This window comes from Bombus huntii, chromosome 8, assembly GCF_024542735.1.
Source record: "Bombus huntii isolate Logan2020A chromosome 8, iyBomHunt1.1, whole genome shotgun sequence".
In the NCBI taxonomy this organism is placed as follows: Eukaryota; Metazoa; Arthropoda; class Insecta; order Hymenoptera; family Apidae; genus Bombus; species Bombus huntii.
The window spans coordinates 5212501-5239063 of NC_066245.1; the positions used below are offsets into that span (position 1 = coordinate 5212501).

A 26563-nucleotide genomic window follows, 5' to 3' on the forward strand; every position below is an offset into this window, starting at 1 on the left:
TTCGTTCTTTTGTTTAATTTTGTCGGTGACGGAACAACGAAAAGAAAAGGAAGCGTATCGAACAAATACGATAACCGATTCGCGAGAGGCGGATGAAGGGTGGTCAATTGAATCGAACGTAAAAGATACAACAATAAAAGAATAGTAATAATAATACGAGCGATAATAAAATGTATATATGTACAAAAAAAAATTTAACATAATACAATCATTTCTGAAGAATTGGACTTCGGAAAAAACTTCTAGGACAAATTCGGTGGACATGTAATATCTTGTGTATGTGTATTTTAATATTTTTATCTTTTCTTTTTACCAGAAATTTCTTGATTTTCGATAACATTTGTGGTAGCAAAAATTGGGGCGGGCCGGCCTGTCGCGTCCGTTTTAAACGTCGACAGGTCACCCTCAAGGCGGCGGCACTCGCAAATACCTATTTACAAAAATATACACATGAGCAACTTACTTATCCATTACGCTTGGTATATTTTTTATCTTTTGTTGTTTTCTTCTTCTTACGACTCGTGTAATGAGAGTTACGCGCTATTTTTTCGTTTGGTGTCTGTTCTCGCTTTCTTTGTTTCTGTCATTTCATTTTTTTCTTCCTTTATAATCACACTATTTATAATGTAGTGTATGCACTATATATCATTATCTGAATATTCTTTTTTTTTTTCATCTCATCACTAGAACCTCTACTTATTCCCCGGTTAATTCTAAGTAATGTAAATAATATGTATTGGTTGTTTTGTTTTTTTTCTGTTACCGTTTAACTTTGTTTTTCCTTGTTGCGTATTAATTATCTAATCTAGATTACTTTTTCTCCTTCGTAACCTATCTACAAAAAAGAGTCATGTCTCTCGTTCAAAGACGTTAGACATCATAATAGTAGTAGTGTTGTATCGGTTTTGGATCAATCTGTTGATCTTGTTGCTCGCGGTGCATTTCCACCGAAGAGAAATGCATCATTACACTAAATTGTCCTGTCTCTGTTTCTCCTCCATTTTCTTTTCTTTTCTTCTATCTCACCTAACCGTCACGAATCTCACGACCGCCATATTCTTTTGTTTTTGTTTCCTTTTTATTTACTAAAAAGGGAGCGACGGCGTGCATAACGCGCTGGTTCTCTTTTCATTAAATATATTCGTATCTATATATTTATAATTATTTATATATTTATATAGGTAATAAACTATATGCATATATTATATATATATATATATATATATATATATATAAATATAAATATATATATATAATATATATTTATATTTATAATATTTATATTTATATATATATATATATAATAATATATATATATAAATATATATATATATATATGTATATACTTATATATATATATATATATATATATATATATATATACTTGTGTATTCGTCGCATTCGAATCGCCAGGACGAAACTCATGCTTCAGGTAACGTCGGCTGCGGCGCACCGTAAAGCGAGAACACACGGGCGCTTCTGTGGCACTTCTTATTCCTTCTCCGTCATTTCCTTCCTTCGCAGTTCATTTGCTTCTTTTCCTTGTGTTTGTCGCCCCCATTTGTTAACTTACAAAAATGATTTATTCCGAAAAAAATAAGGACCAGTATTTCGCCCTCGTTTCTTTCTTCGTTTTTTTCGAACGTATGTTTCCTCTATTGCTTCGTTTCGATCGCTTTCTCCTCCGAGTTTACATTGCCAGTCCATTCTCATCTCGAAAATAAGTAACGCGTGCTATACACAGGATACAAGGGCTCCCTCTATGACCGATCACGGATCCATATTGATCCTTCTTCTTTTAACTTCTTTCACTGTTAGACGAATAACTCTGAATTGACTATAAAATTGGTGCTAGGAGTTTTAAAAAATGCCAGGGCGCCCATTCACGAACCCCCGAACGAAGAAACATAGTGATTAGAGCTTTCGAATATAATTATATCGAATACAACGGTCTCTTCGTTGCTCCCCAGACCACCTTCAATTCTTGCTCCCCACCAGAATAGTCCTTAATCATTGAGAATATACTCGACGTCTCCCGCTGTTTTGCTTTTTTTCTTGCTCGACAATTTTCTCAACGCGCGTTACGTTACTATAATCACAAGATTGTCGATCTTCCGTACGTCTTCCAAGTCCACAAAGATCGTTTTATATATCTTTACGTGTACATCGTTGGGTACGTGGCCATGTTTTGTGGGAGAGAAGTAATATAATTAGGGGTGGGCGGTCTGGGGCTATGCCACTGTGGTCAGAGATCTCGAAGCTTCTTTATACCGGCTTGAACGTAGCGCACCAGATCACGCAATGAACTTTTCAATGTGAGGGGTCCCAATCTTTCATCCAGCTCGATGAAGAAATCTGCAAGTACAAAACGACAATACAGACACTTTAGCTATATATCCCTCAAATACGGAAATATGTATATGCATGATCGAATGCTCGAAACTCACCTCTATTCATATCTGTCACCAAAGCGTTTGCCTGGTCCCACAGTTCGAGACAGTTCAGTAGCAGGTTAAATTGGTAATTTTGCTTATTCATAGCGTTATAAATAATATATGGAACACTAACGTACGACGGAGCTGCCTGCGGTTGACCCGAAGCAGCTCCCCGATTTGCTAGTTCACCGCTGCTATATCCGGAACTCTGACTACCAACAGAGCCCACAGAACCAGCTGGTGATGGTGTTGGGGATAAAGATGGCGTTCCTTGTCCTTCTGCTTGTACCGGTGTTGCCTGAGCAGCCTAAAGATAAGATAGTAAATATAAGTTTTATTACATAGTCGAATAACTTGTTATTTTATGATGAAGCGTTGGAGTCCGGCACACATACCTTTTGATGGTACTCATTGAGAATTCTTTGGGTCTCTTTGATTTCGTATTTGCGCATCCTGTACAGCTTCAAATATATGAGGGATTGACAAAAGAGACTAAAACAAACGAGACACAACAATGTTTTGAAACACGCTCGTACAATCACGATAGACGGAAAAAGCTCAAAGTGCGTGCTCACCTTAGAATGACCAGCTTGTTATGTATATTACTCTCTGTCGAGTTGCTCTGCTGGCTCTTGAACTTAGACGAGATGTATCTAAGTAGAGCAAGTGGAAATCGGAAATAACTTTAATTAGGTGATACTCTTCGTTCTAGTTCAAGGGTAATTTTGGGATGTACTCACTTGATGAGACTAAGTGTATCCTTGTACATGGTGAACGATGCCCTCTCCGTGAGAGAATCCGCCTCCATGGCATTTCCAGTGAGCAGGAAACAGAGAACGGCTTCTAGATAAAGCATACCCTGCGCCGTGAGTTCGCATTCCTTGTCAGCGCTATGCTTTAGCCGCTTCGCTTCCATCAGGTACTGATTCTGGTCCCTACTATCATGTGAACATACGAAGTCAATTCAGGTGTCCATACTATCCCATACTATACCATGTCCAGGTTCCATACTATCGGCACAAGTTTAGCGCACGTGGTTTCAACCGAGGCAATGTAACATTCACTTACCACCTATCCTGATCCTCCAAAACTTCATTCTGAGGATTAAAGTAGGAATAATACACTCGTTGAGGCGGAGGTGGTGGCGGTAATAAACTGGTGTCAAATTTCTCTTCCCGTTCGTGGTTGGTTGGTTGTATTTCACTTTGCTGTTCAACAAAAATGTCATCGTTCAACAAACTTGAACGTTATTAAACGAAATGGGAAATGAAAAATGTCATTTATTTAGTACCTGACTTGAAGATGGCCTAGGTGTAACTGATCCGGCATCAGAATGTTTCCTCTTTCTCTTCCTCCGCTCTTTGTGTTCTCCCGACTCTTTCGTTTTAGTCTCCGCGGAACACACAGTACCGAAACTGGACACTGAACTACAACTCGGGCTACGTTTCCTCTTGGGCAGGCTACCCGCACCACTACCACATCCACTAGCACCTGCACAGACGACACCAGCCCCGAAACCGATGCCGCAATTACTCTTCGTGTCCGATATGAGTTCGCTCTTGATCACAACGCGATTCTTAAGGTCACCGTCGACCAACAATACGTCACCGTGAATCCTCGTATCGGAGGCTAGTTGTTGAGGCGGTGGCGTATCGACAATCTCCCCTTCCTCCGGCGTAGGCGGTCGAGGGGCTTGTAAAGTCAGCGTCGAGGCTTGTCTCGACGACGGCCTCGTGTCCGGAAGTTCCGTGCGTTGTCTCAACTCTTGACCCCTCGACAACTGGGATATATGCGGAAGTTTGCTCAGGTCGATCCTGCAGGGCAAACTTGGCACACCATTCACGTAGGTGAGCGGTGGGAAAGACTGAATCAAACTGGATGCCCGTGACGACGGTCTCTTGTACGGACTGTCTCCTCCTGTCGGTGTATTCGCAGAGGTGTATTCCTCCACATAGATGCCACATTTTCCTCCGCCTTTACCGCCTTTCCCTCCTTTACCTCCGACCTTTCCTCCTCCCATAGAAGATGAAAATACTTTCCGAAGAGTGTCGCTCTTCTTCTTGTCCTGTACGTTACCCGCGTCCTCTTCCTGTAACTTCGGACCTGGGCTGTTATCGCTGTCTGAATTTTCTGGAGAAGTAGCTCTAGTCGGTGGTGCCCTTGGCCTTGGAGGTACTCTATATTCACAATAAATCAAATTCATTAAATCTTTTTACTTAATTCAATTTTATCGTACAAGCCCTCTTGCACAATAATTGACCACCCCTTCAATTGTGCAAGAAGATCCTGTTCCTTAATATATAAGACACTTACCTGGCAACCTGAATACGATTTCTCACGGACAACTCAGACTCGCTATCAGAATCAGACCCGCCAACATTGGTCACCCGTGGGTTGGACCTTCTAGGTTTCGCCTTCGCGGGACTCTTTCTCTTCTCTTGCTTCTTCGGCGAATCTGCCAGTTTACTCCTTTTGATAGGCATTCTTCTCCAGCGTGTATTATCATCATCGGAGGCACTGTTGTTTTTTCTATTTGGCGGGCGTTCATCTTCGCTGGAAGATGCACTCAACTTGGATCTCTTTTCGTTTATTGGGACTACTACGGGTGACACCCTGGTCGGTCGATCGCTATCCGAGTCGCTAGAAGCTCCCTGTGACCTGTCATCGCTTCCATCATCGCTGGTCGTTATGGTGGGTTTCGAAAGAGGCGCCTTCTTCTTGGGGCTACCCACTCCTCTCGTTCTGTTACGAGGTTTACCATTTTTCAGATTTTCTTCTGGCGTCCGATGACCACCTTTCGTATTCTTGTTGGTAAGCTTTCTGGGACGACCCGGAGGTCGACCTGGTTTCCTGGTGTCCGCCACTTTTGGTTTTTCTGGCTGATTTTCCTCCGCTGGCTGACTTTTCTCTTGATCCGAGGGACGATCACTGTCACTGTCCAGCACACTGATCATTGTGGCGTTACGAGTGCTTTTCAGGGCCTCGTCGAGCTGCCAATCATGAGCTGCCTTTTCCCTGTGCGTTCTAGCGTCCGTCGTTGCCGCCGGAGAACCTTCTCGCCTATTGCAATCCTGTAAAAAGTAATTCTCTAATGTAACTGTCCTGATACCAGTGGGCAAAAATATATTTAGATGGAATGCCCTGACTCAAAAAAACGAGCCAGTCTGTTACGAATGTCCATTGAAGACCACAGCGGGACTCGAAGTTGGACAAAGTTTGATGAGGTACTACGCTGAACTCGGTTAAAGTTTCAGAAGATGATTATGCTTCGTATTTCCATGTATTATGAACTTGCAAGTATCATATAAGTTTATGATTATGTTTTAACGCACACACCCAAACACCAACCACTGTGAATTATATCAATTAAACATGAAACACTTAACCTCTTAACAGGCACATCTTTTTCGCTTTACTAGTGGAAATGATTAAACGTTTTTATAATGGAAATGAGGATGAAAATGAGGATACATAGCTGTCGTTAGATGCATATTTTACATATTTCCATATTTTGGTATAGGATGTCGTAACTCGAATCGATGTAAAGATCATTAATTAAAGAAATCAACTAAGTTAAAAATAGCCCAACTATAGTAAAAATATTGTAACGGATGAGACTAGATTTCACAATGAAATAAAAATCAAGCAGCAATACCTATAACTCTCAGGATAACTCTCCAATTTCCAAGAACTCTCACTGAACTCGTACAACTCTCTCACCTCTTCAACAATTTTTACAGAACTCTTCGAGTTCTCAATAATACCGAACTTTTAGGAAAATAACATATACAACACACATTTCTGCCACGTGCAGCCAAATTTCCACCAAACACGCTCCTCTCAATCGATACTCTAAACTCTACAGTCTACAGATTTTGGGTTTCTTACTCTGGAGGTTGTGAAGTACTTTTGGAGGATCGTTACCCTCAATAATCTTAAAAACTCGCCATAAATCTTGGCATTGTCATAGTTAAGGTTTTTCAAACCAAACAAGTATCTTTTATTTCAAGTGTTCCTTAAATTTATTGTCTATTTGGGGAAGATACGAGAAAGTTGGGTTTCCTCACGTTCGGTAGCAACTTTATCTCGGGGGTGGCTAAGACCCTTCCTTGTCCATCAACCTTCTTCTTATCCAATCAGAAGTAATGGCCATTTCCCTCACTTTCCTAGCCAAAATTGTCATGAACAAATCTGATGGCGCTGGATACACCCGTCACTATCTTTCCTCCGCCACAGCATCGTCACCGAACTCCACTGGTTTTACATCTTTAGATCAGTCAACACCTCCAGACTGATTTTCTATCTTTAGTTCAGTCATATCTCTTGATCGGATTCTATCCTTAGTTCAATCGCCAGTTAACTTATATCTATACGCACCGAGCGTAACTATCTGTGTCTACAAATTGTTGGAATAAATTGCAAATTGTAACCTGTTAACTTAGTGTATACTCAATTCAACCACCTCTATTATCCTAACCGAAATAGGGGATCGATCATTTCGTAGCGTCGATTGCATAATCGTAACGGGAATTTACGACTCTCGTTGACGCGCTTCCTCGCGGTCGCGTCTCTCCGCGAACGGCCGAACATCCACAAATAAATGTATTGCCTTTATATCAACATGCAAAAACGAGTTATCTCATCACTTGGTAGCTAATCAACTAGAAATATACTCTCTTTATTGAAAAATCCCCTGTTTTGTAAGTGTCTGGTGTCTACCAAAGATAAAGTCTGCTAAAGATATCGTTGCAGATACAAGCGCAAGGACTAAGACCAACCTAATTGAGATTGACTTATCTTTGTTGACTCTTAACTCTGTGATTATACCCGGTTAATAAGACAAAAATATTTCATTAAGAAAAAAAAGATCGAATTGAACAAAGATTGAGAAATTCTGCTCTAAGTTGAACATTCGTCATCCGCTCGATCCTCGTTCGTTCGTCATTCCAACGAATTCTCACTTTCACAATACGAAACCATCATGTGTGTTAAGAGGCCAAAGAACACCAACATAAATGTCAACTACAGATGAAAACTATACCTGAGCTTGCTTGTTTTCCGAATTCTGTTCCCCGTGAGACATGTTGGTCTTATTGAAGAACGAACTGAGGTTCCATCTCGGTTTCGATTCCTCGATCGCAGGCGGCGGTTCTTCGATCAAATTTTCATTCTTTGGTGATACCGATGGAGGAGTGGAAGGGCCTTTGGTGGGTTGTGTGCTGGCTTCATCCTCAGAATCGTCGCTGCTGTCAGATCCGGAATCAGAGCCGGAATCAGAGCTTGAACTGGCGCTACCGGAACTCTGTGGAGCCTGAACGGAAGGACTGGGTGGCCTTTGATGAGTCGTTGGGCTTGGAGTACCTTTCGATTGCAACGGGCTCACGGGTGGAGGTGAGAGCACTTGTTCAGGAGTCAACTGCTTCGGCGGTGACGGAGGTCTGATTGGACTCAGTTGCCTCGTGGGTGAGAGAGGACCCACCGGTGACGGACCCATGGGTGACATGGGTGCCAGGGGTGGCGGGGCTGGTGTCATCGCTGGTATTAGGGGTGTTGATAAACTGTGAACATTAGTAATAATTTTCTAATAAATACAAATTCGTGAAACGTTCAACTTTGTGTCTGACTAAATAAAATTTACTGTCAGTTCTAAACTTAAAACTTATTATTGTTATTTCTAGACTAAAAAATAATAAAGTAGTTGAAATTACTTGTTGTTTCAAATTGCTTTTTTTCTATCTTTAATATAACTTAGATTCGAAGTTCTGTTCGTTAATAGACTGAGTTGTTGAACATAATAATATGGTAAAAATAGCGAGAGCAATAAATTCAAGATGAGAAATAATATAGCCCCTGTATATCGCCATGGTAGGATGATAAAATAAGTTGATAATTAGCTATAAATAGGTGGGCGCATTAATTTTGGATGGAGATAATGGGACCATATAACAGGAGTATTAATTAGCGATCGTATTGATAAACGGGATACTTACTCGACCGTGAGGTCTGGGCTTCTGTTTCCCCTTGTCGTTCGCGATGACGTTTCCTGTGGAAGAAAAACGGAACGATTACCAATTAATTGTATAACATCGCTGTAATCGCGATCTTCACCCATGTTTCTCTCTAACCGAATCTTTAATCCAATAATTGTTACAAGTACGAATTAATTAATATAAATACTACAAATTCAATAATAACCCCGCAAAATAGAATATTATGATATTCAATAATTTAACGATATTATTACCTTGCTTGTCTCATCATCGCTGTCCTCGGATAAACTCAAGTCCCGCTCCAAATCACTGTAACAAGAATGAACAAAGATTTTCAGTAAAATTCCACAAAATAAAAGAACAAAGAAATTAACGACTTTATCAAAAGCATCATACAGAAAAGAAATCCAATAGGGTCATTTTCATCCATTAGCGAATGTGCAAAGATCATTATTTTTATAAACATATATAATTATCCAAGTTTTTGACTTTTAAAGAAAATAAATATATCTCAGTGTTTTATTTAGAATAGCGGCAGATTATACTGCAGTTATTGTTGTTTAAAAGAAGAACAAGCTTTCACACGCATTTCCCAAAGAAATTATTCAAATCCCCAGAAATACACCGTTGCAGATCTATAAAATATTGTGTACGTAGATTGACGGACTGTTTAATCATTTTAACCACTGTTTTAATTAAGGAAAAAGAAATTTTAGTATTTCTGACGTTAAATAGAATCGATTGTTAATCGTTCATTCGCCGAGTAAGGCTCGTTAATCGCGACAGCGTATTATACGAAATCGTCGAGAGTGGAAACAGAGGCGAAAGAAAAAACGAATCGAGCCGGTTCTCTTCGAACGAAGCACTTTCGATTAGAATCGACAAGAAAAAGAACGCGGACGCGGAGAAGAAACGCGTGCCGAGTTCACCGACGCGCGGTGCAACCTGTAGAACACGAACGACGCGAGAGGCTTAGGTAGGAAACAATCGTTCATTGATCTCTGAAACCGCTGTTTCACTTCGCCTCTCCACCGTTGGCTTCTTTGTCACTCAGCAGCCCGCGTGTTTCTTGCTTTCCCTGCTCACACTTTCGCTTTTGACTTCCATTAACATCCGATCGGTACAGTATTCGATTATGTGGTACACATACCATTATACGATCTAATGCAATGTACGACATCATATCATTGTATGAAGCGGAGAATATTCTATTACACGATGTTACAAATTGCAGCAATATTCGAAAGACGAGGTAAAATTCGTAGATTTTTATAGCCCGATATCCGTGTACTTTCTATAACTTTCGTTTTAGTGCACGCTGGATTATTCTTGTTATAAACGACGAATATTTCGTTTCATAGCGATGGAAATACTGTTACCCGTATAAGATAATTAATATAATATAACTATAAATATAATTGAGAAAGTAAAAAACATGAAATGCTATACATTAAAAAATAGAATGGATAAAAGTTTGATGCATTTCTACAGATGCATTGAAAGTATTGAAACAACAAAAGACGTGAGATCACAATACCTCGCTTTATACAATGCGCAGCAAAATCCCAAAATTACTGTAGTAACTTTAGAATCGTACTTGTAGATTGCAGCGTACATGATGTACGTGGAACGAGAAGTTTGACACTTGCATACCAATGTACGTAACCAAAGGTAGCAACATTCTAATTTAACCTGTGAATCGGTGAACGACAATAGCAGTGCGTCGTCAAGCATCGTAAACGCGCATCAGCGAGCGTAAAGAAGGAGAAAAATAAAGAAGAGGGTCCTTTCACCCTCGATCGGCGAGGCACGCGAGAGGCGGCGACGCCACTCTAAGAACGGGTAAAGTGCAGCGAACAGGGGGGGAATGGAAAGCAGCGAGAAGAGTAGCTATGGGGAGGCAACGAGAAAAGAGAGAAGACACGGTCTGCGAGATAAAGAGGGAAAGTATACGCGAAGCACCGAACGCGGATGTACGAAGGTTCATCGACCCTAAACACGCTGTCCTGCGCGTCCTCGTCGATGCCTATGGATATGGCCGACTAGCCGTGCCTAACCTCGGGTTTAGTCTTCTCTCTGCTCTCGTGAATTTTTCGTCTAGCGAAAAAAAGCAAAAAGAAAAAAAAAGGGGAAAAAACCCTTTTCGTTTTATCGTGCCACATTCTCTCTTCCTTCGCTCAACAGGCAACACACGGAATAGTAGAAAATTGTCGAATCGAGAGATCAAACCGGAATTCCATTCACCCTTGGATTTTATTGATTTATTAAACGAGATTCAGTTAGAAGTTTTGATTGACTTTGAAACTACAACGAGCTTCGAAAGCTACGGGTTGGAAATGGTGGAATAGCAAAGGAGAATAAAGTGGCAAAATCGGCGAACGAACACACGGTTTAACGATCGTGGATTGCGACCTCGTGGGAACCCTTTCAATTTCGACGCCATGCCGTTCGTTACCTTCGACGGATTCTTCGCCTCCCCCCTCGGGAAACGACAGCCGCTTTATCTTCTATCGGAGCGCGAAAGAACCAGGGAGGTACAAACTGGCGTTTAGCAAAGTTCAACGATCTTATTCTCCGCAGATTTCTTCTCTTCTTCTTCTTCTTCTCCTTCTTTTACTTCTTCTTGGGAACGTTCCGCGTGTCGGGACGATATGATAGTCTGAGGATCGGGACGAGCTGCTTTAAATTGCTCCAGGTAGCGAGCCAAGGCATATATACATGTACTATATATGCCTGTAGAAATTAAATTGAACATTTTGTGACAATATAAATTTAAAACTTTGTTTATAGGAACTTTAGTGGGTACAAGCTATTCGTATAGCTAGTTTCTAGCTTCGATCAAAAACGAGATGTTTCGATGAAAATCAAACACGCTACAAAGTCCAATTTAATTCTAGCAGACAGAGGAGAGTTTCCTGAATACATCGGTGCAAGAAACGTTGTCGAGTTTTCTAGATATCGCAAATCAAAATTTATCTTGGACAATGTAATATCATATAGATACGTTCGCGTTTAGACAATTCTATTCAACCTGCGGGAGTTCGTTTAAAATTCATCTAAAATTGCTGTACGATATTGTACAAAGAGGAATTTTTGACGGCTATTTATTACGAGAAACTGAACTTCGAGTAAGAGATACATGGTTGGACCGAGTTTATGGATCGGGAAGAAGAGTTCATGACCATTCAAGGTTTAGAGCGAACGTGACAGAATGCGTGCTAAGAATGTCTACGTAGTTCGTTTGAAGTGAGTGAAAGAGATTGTAAAACAGAGAATACAAGGACATAGATACATTGCCGAGCTAGTTCTTGAACAGCAGTCATTGTGTCGGAAGCTGATGGCAAGGCGAGAAGGAAAACGGTACTCGCGGTTGGAATCCATTTCCATTTGTCAGCGCGTTAACGCGGCCCCGTCATTGCGGAAAAGGAGCAGAACCTGTTTGCCTGAACCCGGGGAGGCAGACCTTCTTTAACCTCGCGTGATCCGCCGCGAGTTTGCAACGAGGAACAGGCCAGCCGCGTGTACGCGCGAGAACAGCGAACCAACAACACAGTGGCGACGTAGTCGCGTTACGAAAAGGGAGCGACATATCCGGCTCCTTTGGGAACCGGCGCGAATCATTTCCGGGGGAAAATGAAAAAGAAAAGTCCATGACATTATTACGAGGTCGTCCTTTCATCGAATTAAACGCTTTGACGACGGCCCCGTGTAATTGGCAACGAAAAAGAGACCGGAATTTCTCGCGAATCTCTTCGGATCCCTTCTCTCTTGCTGGCTGCCGTTCAATGGAATATTTTATTCGTACGGGAAATCCGGTTATCCGGTTTCGTTGGGATTTAAACGTTTGGTCTTCTCGACGAATCGCTGGGATACGATCTATTTTCTATCGCAGGGCCGTTCGAACCAGATTCGTCTCGGGCCTCCGATCGATTCTCTCTCGGAATTCACGCAGAATGGACACGCCACATTGTTCGGAGGACGAGGCTCCGAAGATAGGCAGATAGAGAGAGAAAGAGAGAGTCACGCGTGTCCATTGTCTCGATAATTGAAGCGTCGCTAGACATTTACCGGGAACGAGACGAGAGGATTTTAAAAAGAGGTAGAACGCGATTCAAGTGCACGAGTATACGTGAAGAGAGGCACGAGGCGCCCATTCGGATCGCTCCAGCGAACAATCGTTCGCCGGTGTTCGCCTATTATCCATTAGCTCATCTGCCAGTCTCTATCAGTCCGCTCTGGCGACGGCACGTGCTCCTGCCTGCCTGGAACACGCTCGATGAATCTCGGCCGCAAAGAGTGCCACCATTGCGAGAATTAATTAAGCCGGGTAAACGGCGAGGAGCACGTAAGCAAACGAACCGCTTAGAGCGCAGTTTACCTAATTACTGAATCCGAACGGTTGGGAACCGAGTCGGAAACAGGTTGGAGAGCGGACTAGCATCGTGTCACCGACTCAGGAAAACGGTGATTTCGCGGATTTACAGAAACTTTTTATTGTAGTTTTTAAGAATGATTAGTTCGAGCCGTTTAATCTTTAGAGTGTTCAGGGTGGATATATCACGTCTGTAAGTATGAAACCGGAATTTGCTTAAAATGGCCCTAGCTGATAATGTAGTTATCGCTAAACTGCGTCATTGATGCCAAAAATCTTTGTTGACCTCTCACAAACATTTTCGACTCGGAACAATACAAGTTTCACACAACAGCATAGTTTGTAATAGCGTTGAACATGTCAAATTTTGTGCCTGGAAACTACGATTTGCGGACAGCATTGATTTTCTGTTACCATTTGAAGAAAACTGCTGTAGAATCGCATCGAATGCTTGTCGAAGCTTACGGTGAGCATGCTCTTGGTAAATCACAGTGTTTTGAGTGGTTTAAAAAATTCAGAAGTGGCAATTTTGACGCGAGGAACGAAGAACGTTGAAGACCACCGAAAAAGTTTCAAGACAGCGAATTGCAAGCATCGTTGGATGAGGATGACGCTCAAACGCAACAACAACTCGCTGATCAATTAAACGTGACACGACAAGCCGTCTCCATACGTTTGAAAGCCATGGGAAAGATCCAGAAGGTGGGAAAATCGGTTCCACATGAACCGAATGAAAGACAGCAGGAAAACCGAAAAACCGCTTGCGAAATGCTGCTCGCCAGATACAAAAGAAAGTCATTTCTCTACCGAATTGTGACTGGCGATGAAAAGTGGATATATTTTGAGAATCCTAAACGTAAAAGAACATGGGTAGCTCCAGGCGAACAACCGACATCGACTACAAGACCAAATCGCTATGGACGGAAGACAATGCTCTGTGTTTGGTGGGACCAGAAGGGTGTGATCTATTATGAGCTGTTAAAACCTGGCGAAACCATTAATACTGAGCGCTACCGACAACAAATGCTCGATTTGAATCTAGCTTTGCGTGAAAAACGACCAGAATATCAAAAAAGGCAACACAAAGTAATTTTGCTTCATGATAATGTACCATCACATACAGCAAACCCGGTCAAGGAAACGATTGAAGCGTTCAGTTGGAAAATACTTTCACACGCGGCTTGGCTCCGTCCGATTACTATTTATTTGCATCGATAGGACACGCACTTTCTGATAGGCACTTCACTTCTTACGAAAATGTACGAAAATGGCTCGATGACTGGTCTGCCTCAAAAGACCGACAGTTTTTTTAGGCGTGGCATCCACCAATTGCCAGACAGGTGGGAAAAATGTATAGCTAGCGATGGGCAATACTTCGAATAAAATATTTTTAATCATTTTCATACATTTTTCGTTTAATCATAAATGTGTATTTTCTATACAAATATTCTAGTTTTATATTTACGTACCTGATATGTGTCAGGTTGACGTCAATAGGGTTAGGGGCGTTTAACGAACTTTCGCTAGGATTAGCCATGGTTGTCACAATAGGAGTAATGTTTACTATCACAATCGTAAGTATTACAACGTTATCGAGTAATCGCGGCGATTAGACACGAATCACGGTAGCCTCAGATTCGATAACGAATCCACGGCCAACGGGACGACGAATACGATATGATACACGATCCTGATGTCACTCAAAGTGCAAGTAGGACTGCTCGGAATAGACTATCTATGTCCAAGTGGAACTGCCCTTATATAGCTCTCTCCCTGATTCTCGGGTCAATCGTTGTTCCTATGGAGAGCTATACAATTGTTCCATACTTCTGTTGGGTACACGTCCCTCCCTTAACCCGGGCTACATTCAGTGGCTCGTTATGCCACTTCGAGCCCAAACATATTGTCCTATAAACCTTGAGCACAACTATTTTTTAGTTTTATTACTTAAATGTAGCTAAGTGTACTTAAGTAAAGGTGTGGATTAGGGTATTGGGGGTTTTCCCAATATTCCAAAAGGAAGACGCCCCGATGTCCTTTCATCTCCGACACATAAATTCGACGAAAATTATTATTGGCACCTAAGGATAAATTTAATCACCTAGGCTAATATAACTTGAGCCACGATATGGCAAGATTATCAATTAGATTATTGAACGATACTTTGGACTGCGGGTCTATTTAGATTTGTACATTATACTTTGATACGAATGACATTTAATGAAGTATGCGTACAAAGTATCATTTTGATTTCTAATAACGTTAAACAAGATTTCAAGCTGCATACGTCTTACGGAAGAGATTCGATAATGATCATCCGTAATCTCAAGATTACGTTACAAGGGAGAGAGATCATCGAAATCGACGACTTAGCGAATTCAAGAGAGAACTACAAACAGTTCGTAGAAACAGTAGACTATCGCAATGAAAGCGATTTTCAGGTGAACGATGAGGCTCACGCGGCGCTTTTCCGTGTTGCGTAATAATTAAAACTAGGAGTGCGCCTCGGACGAAGCCGTGGATCGCGATGCGCCTGGTAGGCAATTCGTAAAACGGGAATCGCATTCCTCGTTCCGTGCGCATTTATAGACGGTGGCGGTCGCAGACTGCGACAGTAAGTTCTGCTAGCTATTAAAACAGGGACGATGAGACGCAGGAAATATGGAAGGAGGTCGTCGGTGATGTAGAAGGCCGATGGAGGACGATGGAGGGTGAGAGCGGTGGAATCGTTGGAGGTGGCGATGAAGTACAGAGGGGAGAGACCAGAGTGGATAGAAGAGAGAAAGGAACGAAGTCAGCGGTAGTGGCACGTAGAATTTCACCAGGCAGACTAGCAAGCTGCCTGTTGCGAATAACTTCGGAAGTTCCAGCATGTATACCAACGTATTTCTCTCTCGGTCTGCTATTTCCTCTCTCGTTCTTGTCGCGGCGAAGCCTTCTGTCTCCTCTTAACTCGACCCGTCTCTTTTCGTCCTTCGACGCCTCATTCTGTCTCTCTTTCGTTGCGTACTACCTCCCTGCCTGCCTCTCTGCCCGCACCACTAGCTCAGTTCCTCCTCTCGTATCTCTCCTCGTTCGTTTTTAACCCCCTCTGTACGCGTTATCCAAGCCTCGCCACAGATATATACTCGTTGCGTCTCCGTCACCAAAACCTCCCCTCGCGTCTCAACCCCCTCTGGGCTCCCTTTTTAACCCCTTATTACTTCCCCTTGCTCCATCCGCGATTCGATTCCGTCTCTCTTTTCTCCGCTCCCTCCCCCACACGGTTTCACCGGTTATCGGTGTCTCGTTTCGGCTCGCCTTCAACCCCTTGTTCGCTTTTTCCCTCGTCCGCTTTACCTTTTCTGGTTACACGCTATCTGCATCCGAGTTACCTCCACGAGCTGCAGTCGCTACACACGCTACCTTACTCCCACCTCAACCAGGACCGCCCTTTCTCACTTTGCGCGTCACGAACGTCTATCTCAGCGTCTTCGTCCTGCGTCTCTGTCCTTGCTACCAACCCTTCGATTTCATTCCCTCCTACCACGTAGTTTCCGGATACGCCGCATGTGCGAGCACGCCGTCTGCGAGAAGCCACCACGCATCTGTCGACCGTTTTTCGATGGGGGGAAAGCACGCGTACACCGACGACGTCGAACGAGGAGCCGCGTCGACGATAATTTTGGTGCGAGCAGTTGTTTAAGCAATTGATTTCACGATAGGTGCTTTGAGAAGTAGTTATGTGTTGGTAAAGAGTAGTGATTTTTGCGGGGAAATTATTTTACTTGTATCATAAGAGGACGATGGATTACATGGGGAAATACACACGAACAGGCTGACGAACGATAAAAATTGACGCACGGTCAGATCTCTAGAACGTGACCTTCACAGGGTTTTTTCAGAGCCTGCGCTGGGTCGAATAAATGTCAGCATGATCTGTGCCCTTTCTCAACTACCATCTCAAACATTTTTATATCTTGTACATTTTTCCAGTTAAATTGGATATATTAAATATACAGTATGTATCCATGCACGATAGTCATATTGTCAATCAAAGGGGCCGTTGCAGTAGGAAACAGCTTCCACAGGCCTTTCCAACAATTTAAGTGAATCAACAAAAATCAATTAAAAATCAAGTACATAGACGCTGCTTCTCAAACATGTTATAAATTCATAGTTAATATTTCCAATAATAAACTTTTGAACTTTTGAACACAAAACCTATTCTTTCTCTCCCAATAAATACGATTTCAATAACGATAAACATTTACCAATATTATTAATTGGGAAATTATTGTGCAAGAGGATCTAGTTTGTAAGTTAATATCCTGTACTCGATATCGCGCGAGAAGAAATCGTTTAAATCGAGCCTAAATCGTTAGAAGCAACACGAAAAGGGATGAGTATCAATGCAGTCGACAGATTCGAGGCGATGCGGTAGAGAGAGTCAATGAACGCGACGAATCCAAGGTACATAGGATTAAACGATTAGCCTTTAATCGTCGAACCATAGAATTGTCAGAGGAAGCTACGAATCTCGTCGACTATGTCCTATGAAAAAGAATCGCGGGACCGACCGCGTACAATACACCGGGGGAAATTGAATTTTTCGCGTAGGATAACCTTCTCAGAATTCACCACCAGCGTCAAACGCAGGCCACAAAACACCCACCGCTTTTTGTTATGAAATTCTTGAATGTCGTGACTGTTCAAAGTTTTCGAGGTGTAAGATGTGTTTGCAAGGAATTTTATCCCAAACGTTTCGCTAATATCAGTGGATATGAAGCCGTGGAAGCTACATATCGTAGCTGCTGTGCTATCTAAACGACGATATGACATTTCTTAGTTTCGCCAATACTTTTAATACTTATTTATCGTCGATATTTTCAGAGACTGTTGTTGAATTACAGCAACTGCTGAATCAATTGTCAAGAAAGATACCAGTATCTAAGTCAAGTCCAAATGTTCACGTTGTTTATTTGATAAAAAAAAGATAAATGTTCAAGAATTAAGTGAATACAATTACAGATCTTTTAGATGTAATAATCTTTTCTTTAGAGATCTCCTATCTTTCTACATTCTTTTTCGATTCTTTTCAAAATAAATCATATCGTATGTACATTCGAAGAGCACAGGAAAAAACATGATAAACTTTTGTGTCCTATATTAAAGTAATCTTAAAAGTCTATACGCTATCAATCGAAACCGTACTTCCGGTACTCGTCTTTTATTTAATCTAAGGAGGATTACAATGAATATTCGCAAATTTAAATTTTATTACGTTGAATCAGAGAATCTATCGAACGCGAGAGATAGACGATAGCTGAAGTATTTAGATAAAAGAACAGTCACGTTCATCAAATTTGCAGTATACTTTCAACGTCAGGAACGCGCTATAAATTAGATACTAAATGTTTCATAAAGCACCTGAACAATTTCATTCACTTATTAGTTGCATATGACAACGTACTGTGCCGAAATAGGAGACAAGACACGAAATTTACCTAACGCGTTAAAAGCGAAAAGTTGGAGGAAATACGTCATTCGTTGGAGGAAAAAATCAAATTTAAAATTATCGATGGTCAAGAAAGCAAACTAAATTTATATTACTGGGAAGTTTCAACGAGGCAAACGGCGGTTAAAAGTAATCCGGTAGCGAGAATTGCAGCGGAGCTTCTTTGCTTTTGCAATTAGCAGTCGATAGGATTTAATTCTCTCGTTGTTTGTGACACGCGTGTCGCTGGTCCGTCGACGACCGAGTTAATTTCGTGCCGGCCGCGAAAATAGACGCGCGCGCTGCAAATCAAACGGTACCCAACGCCCCAAACGCTGCGCCGTCGATCGACGCGACGTCGCGACGGTGAAAAAGTTGCGTCCTCGCAATATCAGCGCGAAACCGACCGCCCACCTGTCCCTCCGCCCTTCTATTAATAAAACTCGGTCGGTTTTACGGGAAACCGCGACTCGTTTATTTCAACGGGGATCGTTGCATCGTGCAATTCTAACTTATCCCTCTTTCATCCCCTTTCCAAGGAATTTTTAGCGAAATCTGTTAAAAACGATGACATTCTCGATCGCCAGATAGATCTAGCGTGAAAATAAATGAAAGTTTCATGGTAATTCGTTCTAGTAAGGGAAACTCGTTTCTGACAAAGATGATTAATTGCTATTATTTGCAAGTAATTTGTGAGAATTCTTTCTCTGTGAATAATTTCCTATTATCAAAAGTACGAGTCAAACGTTTTAGGATAGCAACTATAATTTAACAAAAATTAGCTCTTGTTAATTATTGACGTTGTCAAGCGTATTTACGGGAAAAGTGTTAATACGAGCCTTAGAATAGTCTGAAAACGTCAGTTATAAACGTCAGTATGTGAAATCGTCAAACGTTCTAGATAATTAGATAAGATTGTCGTAAAATTTTTTAACGACAATTTATTGAAATGTATTACCAAGTAAAATACATAAAGTACAGTGATTTGAAGTATCCAGTGCAAAATGGTTAACCCGTTAAGGACCATCGTTGCGTCAATGCAACAGTTCAATTGCAATATGTTTCAATTCATCAATTTACATCATCGGATTCAGTTTTTCCAGCAGTGTGAAAGTGAATTCCAAAGATCGATCCAATTAATATCTTTATCGACACTTGGTTCTTAGGGGATCGGGTAGATCGATTCCACGTTTATCGGAATTCGAATCGCGAAAAGTTACAACGTAAACACTAAGAGCAAACGAATCGACGTACGGAGGGTCGGGAAAATGGCGTGCATGAAACGCGAGCGTATTTCGCGTTTCCACGCGAATCGCATAATCAACGATGCGCATCGTCTGTGTATCGTCTGCTTAAACGGCTGGATTCCGTGAGAACGAGGTTCGAGATAAATTGAATAACGACACGCTTGTTCCAGTGAAATTGCTTAGGCGCAGCGTTCCGCACGGCTCGATTTAACGCCAATAAAACGATATCCAGCAACGCGACCCATCGTCGTTCCACTTTGTCCTTCCTTTGTCCTCGATGCCCGTCGACCGAGAACTTTTCCTTTTCCACCGCCCTCTCTACCCCTTCACGGTGAAAAGAGACAACGAAAAGAGTAAGAATTTCGGGATGTTCTCTCGGTCGCGAAGAATAGCGTGACAGAAAGGGATAACGAGATTCCTCCGACCATCGATGACGGCTCGACTGTTTTAAACGGAGCCGGAAAACCAGTTAAGAGCGAACAAACGGAGTTACGGGCCGCTGGGAGCCGCTGCTACTCTATCAACGATCAGGCTAATCCGGTTTAATCCGCGTCTTAGTTAACACCATGGAAAAGCCGTGGCACGTCCTTAGAGACAGACGGTTAAAGCTTCTTCTCCCACGTTCCATTTGCGCTCTTTCTCCGACTGCCCGCTTCAAGTCACAACCTTCCACGCATACATTACAACCCCTAGGGATTTCGTACGACTTTTCTCAAGAGTACAAGTGGTGGGAAGAATATAGAGAGGTTACGAATTGAAGCGTTAAGGAGACACAGATATCGATTGGTATAACGATAGTTAGACGTTTGTACACGTGTATGCGCGTAGGTAGATACTATAGAGATATGTTTATCAGGTGTGAATCAGTGCTCCGAAGAGGAAACGTATTGAATTTCCGATTAGAAATGTCATTTGTGAATCGATATTTAAAGCTTCTACTGACTTAAATTTCACCGTATTGATTCTCTGTTGCTTCTTACTCTACGGTAACTATTCGCAGTTGTAAACTACGTGTACTCGTATTATTCTATATCGATGGGTAAATAAGTACTTACACTTGGATTAAATTCAAGTTACTACAAGATCTAACAGTATCCGGATACTTACGATCAATAAGTTTCCTTTCCGGTAGAGGTACGAGTGACGTTCGTAGAGAAGAACTACAATTGGAATTTAAATCGAAAAGCGTCGGTTAAAGTAAAAAGATTAATTGACTCTATCCTCGGAACAAATCTTTGCGAGGGACAAATACGAAACGAAACGAATATTAGTTTTGCTAAAAGTCATTCTTACGAGAGGTAACAAAGACAATTAATAGAGGGTGTCTAGAGCTTTATCCCATGGTTAAGTAAGTATCACGGAGTTTATTATTTTGCCTGATAACTAAGATCGACGAGCAACGGAGATTCTTTGGAAACTCGCGCGACACAAGTATACTTTAATCGAGCCAAGATCCCGGCCCGAAAGGTCAGAAGTTAATTTGATAATTTCGATTAATTTTACGAGAAGAAGCTTATCCCCAGGGTAATGATCGTCTATCCCCCCTCAACGCCTTTGCTCGCGTTTCCCCGGCATGAAAATTGAATTTAAGGAATTACGCGGCGTCGTTTCCATCGAACGACAGAGTTTCCATGAATCCCATTAGCCCTTCCTGTAAACGATACTTCTAATTAACCGGCTCCAAACTAGTCGTCACGATTGAACGTCGTAGATCTTCTTCCCTGACTTTGGTAATTTATTAACATTTTCAGCGGTAAGTATTGAAACTGTAGGTGTGTGAAAAATGAAGTTTGTTTCGCAAGGTAAGAATTTCTCGATTAGATGGTATAGTCTAGAATATAATACAAGGTGGTTGGTAACTGGTGGTACAAGCGGAGAGCGGGTGATTCTACGCGAAAAAAGAAGTCGAAAATATAGAATAAAAATTTTTCGTTCGAGGCTTTGTTTTCGAGAAAATCGACTTTGAATTTTCGCTCGGTACGCGTGCGGTACGTTATAACGGATCTCACTGTAGATCGTTGTCTTGATGGAAAAATTAAAAAAAAAAAAGAATTAAAAAGAAATTTTTATTCTATATTTTCGACTTCTTTTTTCGCGTAAAATCGCCCCCTTTCCGTTTGTACCACCAGTTACCAACCACCCTGTATAACGTTGAATGTAGTGTAACATTTGTCAAACTATGGACGGAAATGGAATTTGAAAATTGTTGAGATTATATGTTAATGACAGTAGTAGAATATAAGGTGCTAGGTTAAGACAGAATTTACATTTTAAATTTACCGCAAGTAAGATGCAAAATTTCATTTTTAATTTTCTTTCTACGTCGATATACGTACTACAAAACACGAATAAGCGTAATTATTACGATATAATATGCCACTTATAGGTAGAACGTAAACTCCGACGAATGGACTTCGACACTTTCTATATATCAAAATGTCATTTAGTTTCTAAAACTGACGAATACTTCTAAAATTCACTGTTTCGAGAAAACGGAAATATCAGCAGCAAATAACTATGTATCTCTATTTGTACGACCATATCGCTGAAAGTGTTAACAAGTAATCTTACAACGTATACCCACTCGAATCGCGGTAGTGATCGAGTTTAAAAAATAAAACGATGATATCGATAAGTATTGAAGTTCTATGACATCAGCTGTGATTCTCCGAAAGATCGAGCGGATAGCCGCAGATTATCATTTTCTAGAACCATAAGTATGCGAAACATGTTTATCAAGGCGAAGTCTAAGTTAGTATACGAGTAGCTAAACCAATAAATCATCCGCACGTAAATGCGATAACCGTCTGACTAGAAAATTAAGAGAGATCAACGGAGGAAAAGACAAAGATGGGGAATAAAAAATTGTCGTTTTATCACGATTCGAGGCAGGCAACGAAATCCCTTATCGTTTTGCACAGAGTCAGGAGCCCAACGTTATCGGAATTGGACAAGGCCGTGGGCCGGTTGGCTGATAATGCACGAACCATATTGCATATCGTCGTTCTACAAATATCTTCTCATTCCTTGTTTCGTCTCACCGCGTAACGGGAATCTGAGACGTTACCGAATTTCTATCGAGTAACAAAATTTTATCGTGAGATTCGTAACAGAAAAAGTTCTCGTCGAGCTTCACGACTATTTGGACAGAGACGAACTTCGCTAATCGGGAACTCGCAAAGTGATTGAATAAATGTTACGCAATGTTGTTTGGCTCTGTAAAGTTATTCCATAAAAACAACTTTTATCGTGGTTTCGCAACTTTGAAATTTAATTAAACAAACACGTCGAGGAACTAGATTGAAAATACACGTCAAGATTTATAATACACAGTGTCACGTGGAGATTTAACTGCACGTGGCAAGAATACACGTTGTACGCGTGAAATCTTTAGAAGTGTGGTACGATTGAAAATGTCAGTGAATCGTCGATAGTTCGGAGACTCGGTTCGCGTTGGAAGTAACTTTCTATTTCTAGCGGATTTTTAATTACTTGACCAGCGTAGCTATCAAATGTACATTTCACGTCTTAAATGCCATTACATTCGACCATATTATTAATATTTATATTCACAGACGATTAAATATATCGTTATATGCATTGAATAAGCTTGCAATCTAACGTTTAAAATTCACCGTACACTCGCTGAATAATTGACAAAGAAACAAAGTAGAAAAAAGACGGCGAAGCACCTGTTTATATAATAATTCGGTCTCACAGACTCTTCGTAGAGACACGATGGCGATTATGGCCCAGGAAACAATTAGGGCCGATGATACACGTCCGACTACTATATCGCGTGCACACAACCGATCGGAGCCCTCTTAAAACGAGGCGTCGAAGCGGCGTGTTAATTCGAACGAGCCGACGCGTTCGACGATTCACCTCTTCCTGATTGCCATCGAACCTTTGCGAAACGCTTCATCGAATTCAACCCGCCAATCTTCATTACTCTTTACGATTCTGACACTCTTTGACGAACCTTAGCGCACCGATCGTCGCAAAATTCACTAACGAAGTTTAGTTTTCTACCACGAATTTATGTTCCGTCTGATATTTAAATCACGAGACACTAAAACGGAACACATTTATAAAATGACAAAGAACGGAGGTTCATAGGTCCTAGGATCCGTTGAAAACGGGCAGTACACATTATTTTTGCAGTTAGTTGTGGTTTTCGATTAGTTTTGCATATTACAAAAGCTACAAGCATTCATTCATAATTGAAGAGTCGATACGTGGACGTATCGTAAAGGCGTTGATACATGCAGAACGAAAAAAAAAATATTATTTGTGTTTCTATACCTTCTACTCTGTATCATATACCGAGTGGCGAAGAAAATATCGAGTTTAATTTTTCAACTATTTTCGTGCCGAATATCAAATCGTTTAATGAATCATACACAAGGATTAACGACGGTAGAAAACACTACGATGAAATTAATCGTACCATTGCTTGAAACGATTGCAATTAATAACTCCTTTCGTTACACCAAGTTCTTCGACGATTTCCACCAAGGAGAAAATTATTTCCTTCGTCGATTAGGGGGAAAACGAATCTATTATTTTAACGACGTTGGCATCACATTTACATACGTTTTAACGTTGTAAACGATGAACTTTGCATGGCGCAAAGTTTAACCGTTAAAAAGATGCAGCGTATGTAAATCTCTCCAGATATGTAGGAATATAAATACATGGATATACTACCGCACAGTATCAAATTGCACACCTGGCATGTGTTACACGTATCTAAAAGGCTTTAGATACGCTTTGATTTATAATTATATTAAATTATATTAGGACCAGCTGACGAGTTCGCGAAAAATAGAGAATCGCGTAAATAACGAATCGAATTTTGTTTATACATCATCGAGTTTCCATTGTGGGAGAAAGTCACGTCTGTCGACAACGATACGACCCAGTTCTCCATCGAGGAAGCCTGGTAGTGCTATTAAGGGCAGTTACGGTGGTCGAAAACTCACGACGAACTGTGACGGAGCGGAGAAAGAGGGATGAAAGTGGGAACGTGTCCTGCCTACCGTTCCGAGGCTCGTTAATTTTCTTTCTACCCCGATAGGAGGATGAATGCGCCGATTTCAGGAAATTGTCCCGCCTGATCTATAAAGATACCATCCTACTAACCTTCCGCGATATTGCCCCGAGTACGCCAATGCCTAATGCAGCGAGAGTTTTCAGCGTTTCACGCGTGTACTCAACGGTATATCGAATTGTATTTGCATAAACTACATACAATATATATAGTATATTGTGTGGGTGTTCAGTGACATCAAATTATCGTATCATTGTACTTCACCGAAAGTTATATTTTGCGAAAGAATTGAACGAAAAATTGTGAATTTTATAAATGTAAGCAAAACCTTGACAAATCTAATCTTCTATTCGTTATTCTGTATATGTATACTTAGGCAGCATATGTATAATTGTACACGATTATCACAAATCTGGCGACGAGCACAATTTTGCCGCTACATATGCATTATGCTCGTTATTCAATAATGTTGTGTGCGCACTATGAAAACATCTGAATCGAGCATAAACGCGTGTGGGTGTCATCGCGCGTTTTCCTCCGATTCTAATTCACATTTGCCAAAGTAATGTTCTACAAAACTTGTTCCTAGCTTCGGCTACGTTGTGAAATGTATTTTCAAATATTCTATTCTTGCGAATAGGACGAAGGATCGCAAAAAAATATCGAAAAAATTGAAAGTTAAAGTCTCAGTCAGGCGTCGACGCTAGGAAGTTACAAAATATGGTGCACTTTGGTATGCAAATACAACAAATATATACAGCAATACACAATTCTGATTAATCATTCACGAGATTACCGCGACTGCATGCTGCCAGTAAATATTACGTAGTCGGCGATTTCATCTCGGATTGTAGTTAAGAACCGACTCTATCTTCTACGGTCTTTGTCGCGAATTTGCTAACAATATTTACTGTTTACGATAGAATATGTCATAAATAGCTGATCGTGCGTATCATTCGAAATAACATAGTTCACGAAGGAGAGAACAGAAAGGAAAGAACAGCCGATTGCACAAAGAAAATGCATTAGACGGCGTTAGCTATGCAATCGTCGTCAAACATCGATGGTGCACTGTAAACTATACTAAAGAAACGCTTATGGAAATTCCCGGTCGAAAATCGTGTTGATGGTGAAAGATACGCGAGACTGCGGAGCGGAAGTTTCCAGGTGGGACGAGAAAACGGCGACACAGCTTCCTGTCGACACGTGGGAAACTTTCGAGCATCTTCGTCGCCCAGTTAACTCCAACGTACACGATTACGACGCGTCTATGTTCTTCTTTTTCCCAGAGTTTCGCGTTGCAACACTGTTATCGTTTACCTCGACGTAAATAGTCCGGCCGTGTTTGCCTTTGCACGCGAGATCCCCCGGGAACCGTAGGAAAATAGCGGAAACTGAAGTTGGATGCTAATCAACGCAATGCAAAAGCAACGAGAAGGTATAAATATTTGAATGGAAAAACGACGCGATCGAAGGATGGATTTAATTGAAACGCGCCGATAAGATGGCACAGTACGGGCGCGCGCATAATTAATCTCGTCTTTGACGGATTAATTCTCGTTAAACCGGTTCCAGAGTGCGCGTCTCTAATATCTGGCGCCATCTATGCTGCGCGATATAGCGGCGTAGCGCGTCGAGTGGATTCGTTCGTTGCTGGTCTCGTTAAACACGTCCTCGAGTGGAACGAGATTCGCGAAAAATCTGCACCATCCATCAACGTTCTACGGGCGGCATTCGTGATTTTCTCGTAGATGATTAGCTGGCAGGAATCGATAGATTCCATAGAGAATAATAAAATGCAACGCGGCGATTTTAATGCCACGACATTCCGACTGCCGAACGGATGATCGATCAAGTATTCAAGTATAAACGTTCGAGAAATCAGTGGAATACTTACGCCGATAGCCTGTTGGCGGTGTGTCTCTCGCGCTCTGAAACAGAAAGAAAAAGGGATGGTAATTAGCATCGGCTAAGTTAATTAACGTCTGAT

General features: G+C 41.4%; 1 protein-coding gene and 1 pseudogene across 10 annotated transcripts in view; one reads left to right on the forward strand and one right to left on the reverse strand.

Annotated features, from left to right (window-relative positions):
- Positions 1–671, forward strand: part of LOC126868385 (uncharacterized) — a 7643-nt pseudogene extending 6972 nt beyond the window's left edge.
- Positions 672–1858: 1187 nt separating this feature from the next.
- Positions 1859–26563, reverse strand: part of LOC126868599 (AF4/FMR2 family member lilli) — a 169548-nt gene continuing 144843 nt past the window's right edge. For 7 of the 10 annotated variants that reach the window (XM_050624250.1, XM_050624252.1, XM_050624251.1 and 4 more), the window contains 12 exons: positions 26471–26504; positions 8680–8734; positions 8426–8478; positions 7477–7993; positions 4749–5506; positions 3727–4612; positions 3504–3643; positions 3176–3373; positions 3011–3118; positions 2831–2927; positions 2448–2742; positions 1859–2355 (listed from right to left, as the gene is read on the reverse strand). In XM_050624250.1, the coding sequence (XP_050480207.1) occupies positions 2246–2355; positions 2448–2742; positions 2831–2927; positions 3011–3118; positions 3176–3373; positions 3504–3643; positions 3727–4612; positions 4749–5506; positions 7477–7993; positions 8426–8478; positions 8680–8734; positions 26471–26504 (3251 nt within the window). In that variant the 3' untranslated portion in view covers positions 1859–2245. The remainder of the gene's footprint in view (positions 2356–2447; positions 2743–2830; positions 2928–3010; positions 3119–3175; positions 3374–3503; positions 3644–3726; positions 4613–4748; positions 5507–7476; positions 7994–8425; positions 8479–8679; positions 8735–26470; positions 26505–26563) is intronic. The other 3 variants (XM_050624255.1, XM_050624253.1, XM_050624254.1) reach the window with 3 other exon arrangements.